The sequence below is a fragment of the Orycteropus afer genome, unplaced genomic scaffold, assembly GCF_000298275.1.
Source record: "Orycteropus afer afer isolate SDZICR_OR568_19922 unplaced genomic scaffold, OryAfe1.0 scaffold00030, whole genome shotgun sequence".
Classification (NCBI taxonomy): domain Eukaryota; kingdom Metazoa; phylum Chordata; class Mammalia; order Tubulidentata; family Orycteropodidae; genus Orycteropus; species Orycteropus afer.
This window is the reverse complement of record NW_006921617.1, coordinates 12558354-12573143: the sequence shown is the minus strand read 5'-3', so window position 1 is coordinate 12573143 and position 14790 is coordinate 12558354. Positions and strand designations below refer to the sequence as shown.

Below are 14790 nucleotides of genomic sequence, written 5' to 3'. Positions count from 1 at the left end.
TTTTGAGATTCATCTGTGTTGTATATAAAATAGTTCATCATTTTTTTTATTGCCAAGTATTGTGAATATTGGCTCAACCTATTGCATTGTTTGGATATACCACAATTTAATCTGTTAATACATTTTCTTGTTGATACATTTTTGGGTTGATTCTAGTTTTTGGTTGTTACAAATTAATGTTCTATGAACATTAATTTTTATACAGTTTTTTGTATAGGCATATATCTTCATTTTTCTTGGGTAAATACTTAGGAGTAGAATGGCTAGAGTGTTTGGTAGGTGTAATTTTCTTTTTAACTGAAATGCAATTCACATGTCATATACATTTACCCTTTTAAAGTGTAAAATCCATTGGTTTTTTTAGTATATTCAGAAAACTGTGAATTCTTACCACTGTAATTCCAGAACATTTCTATTACCCCAAAGAGAAAGCCATATCTGGTAGAATTCATTCCTTATTCTCTTTTTCCAGCCCTTGCCAGCCACAAATCTGCTTTCTGTCTCTGTACATTTGCCTATTCTGGACATTTCATAATGGAATGGACATTTCATAATGGAATGGACATTTCATAATGGAATGGACATTTCATAAATGGAATCACATAATATGTAGACTTTTGTGTCTGACTGTTTTCAGCATTGATCCATGGAATGGCATGTATCAGTACTCCATTTCTTTTTATGACTGAATACTATTCTGTTATATGGCTATTCTCCATTTTGTTTATCTGTTCATCAGCTGATAAACATTTGAATTGTTTCTCCTTTTTAGTTCTCAGTAGTTTTGGGAGATTTTTGACTTTTAGTTTATCAAATATTTTTCTGCCCCTTCCCCCTCTCCTGTGATTCCCATTAATATGTTGATATGGTTGGTTGTGTTCCACAGGACTCAGAGGCTTTGTTTCGTTTTCTTCATTCTTTCATCTTTTGTACCTCATACTAGATAATCCCAGTTGACCTATGTTCAAGTCCACTGATTTCTTTCTTTTGTCTGCTCAATCTAATGTTGTGGCCTCCGGTAAAATATTTATTTGTGTTATTATACTTTTTAGGAGGAGCCTTGGTGGCATAGTGCCTAAGGCATTTGACTGCTAACCAGAAGGCTGGCAGTTCAAAACCACCAGCCACTCCTCAGAAGGAGGATTGGGCAATCTACTTTTATAGAGATAACGCCTTGGAAATCCAAGGAGGGTCACCGTTTTGTCGCTCAAGCTGCTTTTGTGCCCTCAAGTAAAATATTTATTTGTGTTAATGTACTTTTTAATTCCAAGATTTCCAGTTGGCTCTTCTTTAAACTTTCTTTTTACTGATACTCTCTATTTGGTGAGAGAGTCTCCTGCTTTGCTTTAGTTCTTTAAATATGGTTTTCTTTAGGTTTTTAAACATATTTAAAACAACTGATAAAAGCCTTTGTCTAATAAATTCATCATCCAGGCTTCCTCAAGGACAGTTTTTATTGACTTCTTATTTCCTATAGATGAACCATACTTTCTTGTTTCTTTGCATATCTCATAAAGTTTTTATTAAGAAAGCAGACATTTTATGTAGTTTAACAACTCCAGAAATCAGACAATCCCACTTCCAGGGTTTATTGTTTTTGCTGTTTATTATTATTGCTGCTGCTTTTCATTTGTTTACTGGTTTTCTGAACCAATTTTTTAAAGTCTGAATTCATTGTCGTGTGGCCATTGAATTTGACATGGTTAACTTAATGGTCAGCTAATGATTGGGCATTAACCCAAGGAAGGTTTGCTATGAGTCAAATTGACTTGACAGCATTGAGTTTGGTTTTGGAATGATTGGACAAAGATTTCCTAAAATGCCTTGTTACATTAAATTTTCCAGCATTTGCTGAGGAGCTCTGTTTGAGTGTTAAGGTATACCTTCAACATTCAGACAGGACTCTGCCTTAGCCTTCACTTCCTGCTTAGTCACAGCTGTGAGGGTGTGGCTTTTTCAGGTCTTTCCTGGGCATTTGTACAGCTCTGGGCATGCACAAAAGGATCCCTGGTCATACAGTGGTTAAGTACTTGAGTACTACACAAGAGGTTGGCAGTTCAAACCTTTCAGCCAATCTGCAGCAGAAAGATGTGTCAGTCTGCTTCCATAAAAGCTTTACAGCCTTGGAAACTCTATGGGGCAATTCTACCCTGTCCTAAGTAAGGTTAACTGAGAGTTAAAATTGACTTGGCAGCAGTGGGCTTGAATTTGGTTTGGGGTATGTATGTAGCCTTCTGAAATCCTAGGAATATGTCAGAGCTTTTCAAAGCCTCTTGTCCATGGACATCTCATTCTTCAGCTTTTCCTTTTAAGTTTTTTGGTCAGCTTCTGTTTACCCCAGCTCTTACCTCCTCCTCCATTAGCTTCAATGTTGAACAATTGTGATTGATTTTTTTCAACATAGGCCCTGGCGAAAGGGCTTTTGGTACTGAGAGAGCTCTAAGTCAGGTCAGATGGACAAGTAAGTGGGGTTTCCAATGAGTGAACTGCCAGATAGATCAAATAATGGCAATTTTGGGGAAATAGGGCTTCTCAGCTATATCAGTGGCTGCTAGACTGCTGGTTTTCACTGTGATTATGAGGATATTGGTTTTCAAGCCTGATGCAGAGCTGGGGAAAGGAGAATGGGAATAAGGCAAGTTAAAATGGCAGAAAGTTTGCTGCTTACTGAGATTTAGCTACTTTACTTTAATATCTGCTGCTTGGATTGTTGCAAGCCTTTGATTAATTGCCAGAGTTTTTAAAAAAATTGATTTTGACTATTTTTGCCAGTGTTCTCATTGCTTTTATGAAGTTGCAGATATTTGGAGGTCCTTATTCTGCCATTTTTGCTGATGTTTAGTAGTTGTATTTTTAACTTTAAAAAAAAATTTCTCAAACAGTAAAAGTGGTTGTACCATTTTATATTCCTATAAGTGGTGTGCAAGAGTTCTGGTTGCTCCCCGTCCTTGCCAGCAGTTGTTTTGTTCATCTTTTTAACTTTAGCCATTTGTTTAGCTAGGGGCTGCAATAACAAATCTTGTAAGGACAGAAATTTATTGTTTCATCATTCTTCTGGATGCTGTGGATCTGAAATCAGGGTATTGGCAGGGCCATAATCTAGAGGAAGATCTTTTTTCTTATTTCTTCCAGTTTCTAGTAGGTCCTAACATTCCTTAACTTGCAGCTGCAGTGGCATAGCTTTCTTTGCTGTCTTTGTTTCTCTTCTCCTCTTTTATAAGGGTAACACTCATATTGGATTAAGACCTACCTTACTCTATTATGACCTTATGTTAACTGATAATATATTCAAGGATAACATTTCCAAACAAGGTAATTTTCACAGGTATTGTCTGGTGGTTAGAACTTAAACTTATTTTTTTAGGGGGGGACACAGTTCAATTTATTGCACCATTCAGATGAGTATGTAGTGGTATCTTGTGGTTTTAATTTGCATTTTCCTAATGACAAATGATAGTGAACATCTTTTCATTTGTTTGCCTCCCACATATATTTTTTGATGACATATAATTTCTTTTTTATTTTATTTATTTTTTAAATTGTGATTTGGGTGAAAATTTACAGAGCAAATTCACTTTCCATACAGCAGTTCACATACACTTTGCCTCATGACATTGACCATAATCCACCACAATGCAACAGCTCCCCTCCCACTTCCTCCCGAGAGTCACTTCTTCCCTGTGTCCATCCTCCATGCACCCTTGCCCCCTGAGCTGTCTCCCTGTGCATAAGCAGCCCTTCTTTCTCCCATGATTGTTCTCTCCAAGGAGTGTTACCTACCTGAGGTAAATGCTCAGCTCATATGCCTGTCTTTTATTTGGCTGGAAACCACAGGTGTGGGTTCAATTCCAGACCTGAAGGGCAGCTGGGGGCCGTAGTCTCAGCGGTTCTACCAGGCTCTATTGGACCAGGAAACCTGGTCCCTCCCCCCTTTTTTTTTCTCCAAATGATTCTGAGTTTTGTTCCACATTGTTCTCCCTCTCTATCAAGGATTTCCTACATAGATCCCCTTTCCACGTGGATGACAGTGGTAGCCGGGCACCATCTAGTTCTGGTCTCGTAGGATGACATATATTTTCAAATCTTTCCACAGTATCTTGTTGAGCTGTTTTTTGTTTTTGTTTTTTAAATATTATTACTGAGCTTTGAGAGTTCTTTATATTTATAATATGGATATAAAGTCTTTATCAGATATGTGATATGTACATATTTTTTCCCCAGTCTGTAGCTTGTCTTCTCATTTTTTTTAACAAGGTCTTTGGAAAAGCAGAAGTTCTAAATTTGGTTGAAGTTTAATTTATCAGTGTTTTCTTTTCTCATTTATGCCTTTTGTGTCCTTTCACGAAATCTTTGCCAAACCCAAGGTCACTAAGAATCTTTCCTATGTATTATACTAGAAACTTACAAAGTTTCAGCTGTCTCATTTAGGTCTGTGATCCGTTTTGAGCTAACTTTTGTATATAGCATGAAATGCATCATAGTTCATTTTTATGCTTGTAGATATTTAGTTGTTCCATTTGTTGAAAAGACTGTCTTTGCCACCAAATTGCCTGTGTACCTTTATCAAAAATTAGTTGACCTTATATATCTGTGGGTTCCTGGACTCTCCATTCTTTTCTATTAATAAATATTTTTTCCTATGTGATTCTAATCCCATTGGCTTGATTACTTGATTAGCTTTATAATAAGTGTTGAAATCAGTTAGTGTAAGTCCTCCAACTTTCTTCTCCTTTATCAAAGTTGGTTTTTTAGGTCCTTCATATTTCCATGTGGATTTAGAATCAATTTGAAGAATCTTAAAAAGGTTCTGAAATAAAGATGTCTGAAATTAACCTTTTACTATATGACTATAGATAAAGTCTCTAACTTCTTGGTACCTTATTTTTCTTATTTTAAAATGGAAGTTATTTTTTGTGTGCATGGTAAGAATTAATGGCAGATTCCCAAAAGAAAGTTATGACTCTGTTCATTTTATTTCAGTTAATAATGGGACTTGGTACCCAGGGAGCAGAGAAGAAGAGTGCAGCATCTATTGCCTGTTTCTTGGCAGCCAATGGCGCTGACCTTAGCATTCGAAATAAGAAGGGTCAATCACCGCTTGACCTCTGTCCTGATCCAAGTCTCTGCAAAGCCCTGGCAAAATGTCATAAAGAAAAAGTCAGGTTTGTATTATAAATTGTCATAAAACTTAATATCCTATAGATAAAATATGTGGTTTCATAGTGGAGGACTTGACTGCTTGAAAATGTACTCCTCATTGCTCTTCCTCTATCTGTGTTGACCCTTTTTTCTTCCTTAAAATTCACCTGTGCTTAGCTTTGTGAGCTCCGTGTTATTTAGTACAATGTTGTATACATAGTAAATCATAAGAAACTTTCCTAGTCTAATCATCTGTTACTCCTGTGTTCCAAAAAAAATTAAACTCACTGCCATCGAGTCAGTTTAATTCATAGTGACCCCTCCTTGGGTTTCTGAGGTGGAATCTCTATGGAAGTAGATTGGCCAATCTGTCTTCCAAGGAGTGGCTGGCGGGTTTGAATCTCCAGCCTTCTGGTTAGCAGTCACGTGCTTTAGGCACTGTACTACCAGAGCTCCCACTCCTATGTTAGAGAACTTTATAAGAAAAAGTCCTATTAGTGAAATTGCTGTGTTTAATGTTATATATAAGGAGCTCTGATGTGCAGTAGTTTAAACATTTTGCTGTTAACCAGAAGTTCAGTGATTTGAATTCACCAGCTGCTCCATGAGAGAAGGATGAGACAGTCTGATTCTGTGAAGATTTGTAGCCTTGGGACTCCTATGTTCTCTAGAGTTGCCAAAAAATCACACTCCCTGCCACCGAGTTGATTCTCACTCACAGCGACCCTCTTTGGGTTTCCAAGGCAGTAAATCTTTACAGAAGTAGATTGCCCAGTCTTCCTTCTGCAGAGTGGCTGGTGGTTGTGAACCCCAACCTTCTGGTTAGCAGTCACATGCCTTAGGCACTATGGCACCAAGCTCCTTCTAGGGTCGCTAGGAGTTGGAATCAACTCAATGGCTATGGGCTTAATATTGTATGTGTTTAAAATTTTAATAGAATCTTCCTAAGATAAGGCAGTTCACACTTTTACCAACAGAGTGTATCTCACAGAAATGAGTAATTCTAGCACCCTGCACAGTTGAGTAAATACTCATTAAGTATTTATTGAGTCAGTGAAGGAATGAACCATTGAACAAATGAATGAACCAATTCCTGATGGAGTTTTCTTTAAAGATGATCATTTCACACTTGTCCTCTTTTCTGAAAATTAAACTTACCGGTTATTTTGATTATTTATGAGATTTTTCATTTTCTTACTGTGAGATATTGTACAAAAAGGTAAATCTCATTACTTTTTTGTCCAAACACTGCTGTGCAGCTATTACTACCTTTTATACCTGGTTCTTGTCAGTGAACATTTCAGTAGCTGTCCCTTTACCCTTGTGTGCTGGGTTTTTTTTTCCTTTCTTAAAATTTATGTTAAGTGATGAAATGACATCTCTTTGGAATCCATGCATAGAGCTGTGGTATAGGTTAAATTAATATATTTAAGTATATAGTAAACTTGTAACAGTGGAGTCTAAGATGGAACTGCTTTGTGTGTTATACATATTGATAAATTGCTGACTACTATGGAAGAAACAAGATACAGTATCCCTTTCTGTACCTATAGTTGGTCCCATAGATGTATTTCTGTATCTTGTATCTCTGTTAAGTGCCGTTGAGTCGGACCCGACTCATAGCGACCCCTCCTTGGGTTTCCAAGGCAGTATCACTATGGAAGTAGACTGCCCAACCTTCCTTCCGAGGAGTGGCTGGTGGGTTTGAACCACCAGCCTTCTGGTTAGCAGTCAAGTGCCTTAAGCACTATGCTACCAGAGCTCCTATCTTGTATCTATAGATATGTTTTATCTTTCTTTAATATCATTTTACTCTCCTTAAGGAAACACTTGAAGAAATTTCAGAACAGCAACTGAACTCTCATATTTTCTAAAATCTCCTATTATGAACTTTCATGATGCTTCATTGTGTCTTCAGTTAGGATTTTTTTTTTTAATTCATATTCTTCCCTCTGCTGGTTATGTATAGATACAACAGATTTTGAGTGAAATTATGTTCCCATAAAATTATTTTTTCCTAGCGTTTTTGAATTCTTAGTTAGAAGAAGATTCACTTTTTTTTCCATCTGGTGAGAATTTGTTCATATTGAAGTTTGAATAGTACTAGAAGTGTGTAAAGATGCAGATATATAGATAAATGGAAAATATATACTATATGGTATTTCAGTACAGATGTTAAAGCTTTATTTTTTTATCTCATAACATTGACTTTTATGTATACTAGTGATGCTCTAGATGTGCTTCATAAAACACTTTAATAATTTTGTAATAGAGATATCCTAATACACTTGAATATTTTGTGGTTTTTTTAGTGGTCAAGTAGGTTCTCGGAGTCCTTCTATGATTAGTAATGATTCTGAAACCTTAGAAGAGTGTATGGTGTGCTCAGATATGAAGAGGGATACTCTTTTTGGCCCATGTGGTCATATTGCTACCTGTTCTTTATGTTCTCCACGAGTCAAAAAATGTCTCATCTGTAAAGAACAAGTTCAGTCCAGGACGAAGGTAATATATTTCATCATTTTAAAAAGTTTTTTGAGACTGTAATTAATGGTAAATAAGATTATATGATGCTAGGTCCTGTTTAATTTTTTTCTCCCTAAGAATGATTTAAGTTTAGGAAGTTACCATTTATCCTTTAATGAAGATACCAATTCAGAATATCTACATGTAGGACCTGTTTGCAGACTTGTCTTTCTTACTTGTTCTGTCGAATTCATTATTGCCTGCATATAATTGCATATGTACTGCATATAACTACGTACTGTTCTTACTATCAAATTATTTTTCAGTCCTTATGAATTTCCTTCTTTCCTTTATATATCTACACTAGAGTAATCAAAAATAAAAGTAATTTGTAATTTTTTCTATAACCTAAAGATATATTTAATCCCTTTTATATTACAGTTACTATTTTTCTTTTTGTATTTATCTTATTTGTATTTATCTTTGAATCTAGTAACATTGACTTTTTGAAAAGATGAGTTCATGCTTTTTATAAACTCCCACGTTCTGGATTTGTTTGTTTCATCATGGAGGTGTTGTACTTATTTCTTTAACTTCTGTTTCTTGTGAACTGGAAGTTAGAGCTAAACGCTTAATTAGGGTCAGGATAAAACATTTTTGGCAAGAAAACTTTACAGATGGTATCGTACCCTTTTTATTGTATCCCTCAGGAGGCCAAATTCTGTGTCTACTCTTAACTTTTTATCTCATTTGACTTTTTTTTTGTTTTTTAAGAGGGATTATTCATCTCTGGGTTTCTGGTTGTATTCTTTTCCCATGTAATTCAATGCTGCTTTATTATAATTGTACCAAATTACTCATTTTGGTTTACTGGAATAATCATTCCTTTTGGATTTTTTACTTACTTGTTTGTACATGTGTGTTGAGATTTAAGTCTCCTACAAACTATTTCTCTTAAGATGAGTAGCTTTATCCAAAAGATATGTTGGTTTTGTTTGGTTTCATTTATGAAGTTTATACTATTTACCATTCTTTTTCTCTTGACATTTCCTAAGATGTTTATTCCAAACCAATCTAAACCTGTTGCCACTGAGTCAATTCTGACTCATAGTGACCTTATAGGACAGAGTAGAACTGCTGCCATAGAGTTTCCAAGGCTGTAATCTTTACGGAAGCAGACTGCCGTATCTTTCTCCCTTAGTGTGGTGGTGTGGTAGATTGAAACTGCTGACCTTTCAGTTAGTCACTGAGCTCTTAACTACTGTGGTGCCAGGGCCCATGGCTGTTCATTAAGCTTCATTAATTGGAAAGGAGCTAGTATTAGTTCTTATGATAAATTAATTGACAGTGCCTTTAAATAGCATTTTCCTGACAGTGCTTTTTACATTTTCATAGAGAACCTTCTTAAGAGTAAGTGGTTTTTGTGACTCGAATGTGTCTTTGGTAATATTTTTTGCACAGGAAAAAACACATTGGAGTTAGTTTTGATTAAAAAGTTATTGGAATAGTATATGCCTGTAGCTGCTTAATCTATTTATAAAGGTGTAGGGAATGAACCAATAGACTTGGTGTATGCTGGGGCTGTTACACTATTTATATGTGTATCAGTGTTAACCCTATTTAATAAATTAATGTAAATCATTCTACTTGGTACTTATAATTTGTTTTAGGTACCTACTTACAAAGTAACAATCTGGGAAAAAATTTGAAAGAACAAAAATTTAAACCATTCTCTTGTTTTCAGATTTGTCTATGTATTCTTCTGTTGTGCTTGAAACTATGTTAGATTCTTAAATCTTATTTCAATAAACCTTTATTGAACATTATTTTTGTAACCAAAACAAAGATGTATGTGATAATTTCTGCTAAAAACTTGTAATATATTGGCCCACTATGGCTTAGATTTAAAACTACACTGTATGTGCTGTAAGAGAGATAAAAATTGAGCAGGAGTTCAGAGCAACAGGGTGTCAAAAGCAGAGTCTAAGATATGAAATAGGCTTTATTGGTCATCTAGTTCAACTCTAGTGGTTACAGTTGGAGAAACTGAAGCTCAAGGAAGTACACTGACAAATGAGTATTGAGCATAGGCCTCTTACAGCCACTGTTCTTTCACTAAGTTGTGATGCACAGAGAAAATTAAGAATGATGATGTCTAAAGGTTGACTAGGCAGAGGGTAGAGTAGAAAGAATATGCTGCCATTCCTTTTTAGATCATTCTAAATATAGATTCTATGGATCAGCAAGCTTGCAATTGGTTTTTAAATTATGAAATTTTCAAACCTGTAGAAAACCATCAAAACTGACAAGCCCACCAAACATTTTGCAAGATTGATTGCAGAGCCTTTGAATATAATGAAATAGTGACCCCAAGTGGTTAAAGGATAACGAACGCCTTCATTGAAGATGAATTGTAAAACTGTTAGATGAAGGGTGGGAGAATAAATAAACTTAGTCTCTTTAACAGTTTTAAAAATACAAATAAAAGTTTTTATGAATTATAGGTATGTATTGCTTAACATCCACAATACATTCTGTGAAATAAGATGTTACGTAGTTTGGATGTTGTGTGAACACCATATCACATCCAGGCAGTCCTTGTATAATCCTTATTTCCCCATAAAGCTGATTACATTAAAACCTTACAGGACTATGTCTGACAAAGCCCAAGAGCTGCATTTACTAGATACAGAAGGCTAGCCTGGCGAGATGTGCAGCTGGGCCAGGTGGGGGCATCAGCAGCCAGATTGGGACTTTGCACATGCTCAGGCATGGGGAGGGTGTGTGTGTGTTGTGCATGGAAGCTGTGGAGAAGTGGCTGTGGGGACTCGGTGTGTGAGTGCCAGGAGCATGGCTGGCAGGGGGGACCCTGGCTGCCACCCTGGATGCTGCTGCACTGTTGGTGCAGCCACTTCCTAATCACCTGGATCCGGGAATCTGCGAGCACCTCAGGCCTGGCCAGCATCACCAGTGCCTGTGGCAGTAGCAGAGGAGTCACACACAATAGGCACTGCCCTGTACTAGAAATGAAAGGCTGCGTGGCTACTGGGCAGGTGAATGAAGCCAGAAGAAGGGGAAGGAAGAGGCACTAGAGGGACTAGGGATTGATGTACCCTGGAGCCCCACTGCTTATGCATGCTGGAGTTTGGCTTCTTTAAAACCATTAGGGGAGAATAATAAAAAAAAAAGAAAACACTTTATGGGACCAGAAGCATATATATGATCAGATGTTGCTAGAACGGACGTTACATGATGCATGCCTGAGTTATTATCATCTTTTTGTAAAACTGGCAAAAAGAAATGCTATCGTTCCTGTTAATTGGCCTACTAATGTGTTTAGTACCCTTATTCTACCTCCTTGGTCATTACTTAAAGAGCCCTTAGGTTTTTGACTGCTAACCAGAAAGTTGGCGGTTCAAACCCACCAACCACTCTGTGGAAGGAAGACGGGGCAATCTACTTCAATAAAGATTTACCACCTTGGAAACTCAAAGGGGGTTGCTGTGAGTCAGAGTTGACTTGATAGCAGTGAATTTTTTTTATTTTATTTTTTTTATTTTTAGTTCATTGCTTAGAGCCTAAGGTCTTAAAAGCTTGCAGGCAGCCATCCAAGGTAGAACAGTTGGTCTCTATTTTGCCTGGACCAATAGAGGAAGAAAGAGAGTCAGGAATAGGAGAAGGAAATGGGATGCGTGGCTAATTGACTCCATGAACAACTGACTTCTTTGTCATTATACCAGAAGAGCTGGTATGGTGCCTGGCCACCATTATGGAACATTTTGATCAAAGATTCTATTAAAAAAAAAAAAAAAGCACTGCCATCAAGTCAGATCTGACTCATAGCAACCCCTCCTTGGGTTTCTGAGGTGGAAACACTGCGGAAGTAGATTGCCCAACCTTCTGTTTGAGGAGTGGCTGGTGGGTTTGAACTGTCACCCTTCTGGTTAGGAATCAAATGCCTTTGGCACTATGCCACCAGAGCTCCTCCTAAAGATTCTATCGAAGAATCGTAATCAAAAGGTGAAAAATGCAGAACAGAATTTCAAATTGTCCAGACTTTCTGTAGCTGTGGAGGGTAGATGAACCCCTGAAACTACAGCTATGAGATAATCTTTAAACTTTCAGCCAAAAATATCCCCTGAAATCTTCTTGAAAACAGTAGTTTAACTTCTCTAATAAAGAATATCTGCCTGGAGCATTATGCTCTTTTGAGATCTATCTATCTATATGGGAGCTCTGGTAGCATAGTGAGAAGTGACTTTCTGCTAACCAGAAGGTCAGTGGTTCAAACCCACCAGCTGCTCTGGGGAAGGAAAATGGGACAGTCTACTTCTGTAAAGATTTACAGCCTTGGAAACCCAATGGAGATCTCTATGAGTCGGGATTGATTTGATGGCAGCTAGTGAATAAGTATATGAGATTAAATTGATAACAGCAACTCAGAAGATTACATAAGAAACTTAGAGAACAGTGAGTTTATGTTAATAATGGAGGAACAACTTGGAAAAGGAGGGGATGAATGGTTGTACATTTCAAAGAAAGTAATCAGTGTCGCTGAATTGCACATGTAGAAAATGTTGACTTGGGATATGTTATGCTGTGTATATTCTCAACAACAAAAACAAAATATTAAAAAAATGTGAGAGGACTTCCAGTAAGATGGAGGAATAGGCAAGCAAGCGACACAGACCCTCTTCCACAAAGAAAATAAAAACCAATTGACAGAGATACAGAAGATAATCCTGGAACCTTGAGCTGTGAAAGGAACTATACAGAAGTGGATTAGGCACCAACTTGTGGAAAAACCTGAATGAAAACAGTGAGTACAGAGATGGTTGGAGCTGCGGACTGTCAGCTACTCTGATGAGACCAACAGCCTGAATATTTCCGAGTGGTGTTGGGACCTGAGAATTGACCTAAAGATCAGTCCCGGTCATCAAGGGCTGCAGGGACAACGGCTCTGGTGGCCTATGTTTAGGAAGGGATACAGCAAGGAAGGAGACAACCTGAACTGTGGACTTTCTAGAGGGCACAGCCATTTTGTTTACACGTAGCAGCCATTTTGGATATTTAAAATGACCGAGGGTGCAGCCATTTTGAACGTTCACAGGTGGTGGCCATTTGCATATTTAAAGTGACCGAGGGTGCAGCCATTTTGAATCTGTACAGGTGGCGGCCATTTTGGATATTTAAAGTGACCGAGGGCACAGCCATTTTGAATGTTTACGAGGGCAACCATTTTGGATTTTAAAGTGATAGTATTCTCACTCAGATTCTAGGGACCTAAGAACAGGCTCTGTTTGCCAGGGTCGGCAAGGACATAGCAGAGGCTGACAAAGGAAAGGAGACGGGTAGTAAGTGGGTAAGTGCTGTCAACTAGTGAATAGAGGAGCACAGCACAGTACCCTGCTTGTATAGATAACATACAAACAAAACAAAGAAAAGGAAAATTGTGGGCAAGTCACTCCAACATATAATCACCAATTAAATATGAACACAAAAACGTCTCAATGCCTCGGAGACAACAGAGCATCACAGTCCACACAAAGAAGCAAGATATAGTAGGAGAAACAAGGGAACAGGATACAGACCCAAAACACATCCCTGAGGAAGACGCAGCATTGGAACTCTCTGATAAGGAATTCAAAAGAATTATCTTTAGGTATCTTCAAAGGATTGAGAGACAGACCGAGGAAAACACAGAAAAAACCCTAGAAGAATTTTAGAAGAAAATACAAGAACAAAATGACAAAATCAATGAAAAATTAGAAATGATTCAAAATCTACAGATAGAAATGCAGAAGATTAATACTAAATTGTCAGAAATAGATAACACATTGAAAGGGCAAAGAAATAGAATTGATACAATGGAAGACAGAATTAATGAGATTGAAGACAAAACCTGAATACTTCTTTGGAATGGGATCAATCAGAAAAAAAGATCAAAACAAAATAAAGAAAGCCTAAGGTTCATGTGGGATACCATCAAAAGGAATAACTTGCGTGTCATTGGAATTTCAGAACAGGAAGAGAAAAACAAAACTACTGAGAAAATTGTCCAAGATTTGTTGGAGGTTCGAGAACTTCCCCGATATGATGAAAGATGAGAATATATTTATTTAGCAAGTCCAACGAACCCCAAACAGGATAGACCCCAAAAGAAAAACATCAAGGCATATCATCAAACTCACCAAAACCAAAGACAAAGGAAGAATCCTGAAAGCAGCACAGGAGAAACGAAAAGTTACCTACAAGGGGCAACCAATAAGAGTAAGCTTGGATTTCTCAACAGAAACTATGCAGGCGAGAAGACAGTGGTATGGTATATAGAAAAACACCGAAAGAGAAAAATTTCCACCGAAGAATTATGTACCCAGCAAAATTGTCCCTCAAATATGATGGTAAAATTAGGACATTTCCAGATAAGCAGAAATTAAGGGAATTTGTTAAAACCAGACCAAATTTACAAGAGACGCTAAAGGGAGCCTTTTGGACAGAGCAGCAACAAAAGCCGACAACAACTGACCATTAACACACATGATGATATAACTCAGAAACCAACCCAGCTATGTAAGTATCCAAAGTAAATAAGCCTACAAGACTGTAAACAGGGAACCAGAGACACCAACTGACAAATGAGGACAACTACAAACTAAAAAGAGGGAAAAAAATCTGTGTCATTAAAAACTTGTAGATGATAGGGAAATCAAGACAACTGCAAGATAGAACGGACTGTTCTATACTTGGGAAGAAAACTGTAAATCACAGGGTAATCTCAAAGAAAAATGATAAACTTCCACATCAAAATAAAAAAGAGGACCAGCATAAATATTCAGCAAATACTAAAACAATGGCAATGAAGGAAGTGATAACATTATTCACAAACAAAACAAGCTCTGCATAGAAAATTATATGGAACAAACAAATCGACACAATGAAAAAGCACATGACAGAAATGACAGCAACAAATTCATATTTGCTGATAATTACATATCTGGCAAGAGACTTATCTCTAAGATTGATGGAAAATTCCAACACTTCAACACCAAAGGAATTAACAATCCAATTAAAAACGGGCAGAAGACATGAATAGACACTTCACTAAGGAGGATATTCAGGGGGTCAGTTAATACATGAAAAGATGCTCACAATCATTGGCCATCAGAGGGCCCCAGCACTGATGGC

At 37.2% G+C, this 14790-nt stretch overlaps 1 protein-coding gene across 1 annotated transcript in view; it reads left to right on the top strand.

Moving 5' to 3' along the window:
• MIB1 (MIB E3 ubiquitin protein ligase 1) overlaps positions 1 to 14790 on the top strand; it is a 234167-nt gene that overhangs the window by 212215 nt on the left and 7162 nt on the right. Inside the window, exons 16-17 of the mRNA XM_007935594.2 lie at positions 4981 to 5162; positions 7452 to 7644. Coding sequence (XP_007933785.1) covers positions 4981 to 5162; positions 7452 to 7644 — 375 coding nt within the window. The remainder of the gene's footprint in view (positions 1 to 4980; positions 5163 to 7451; positions 7645 to 14790) is intronic.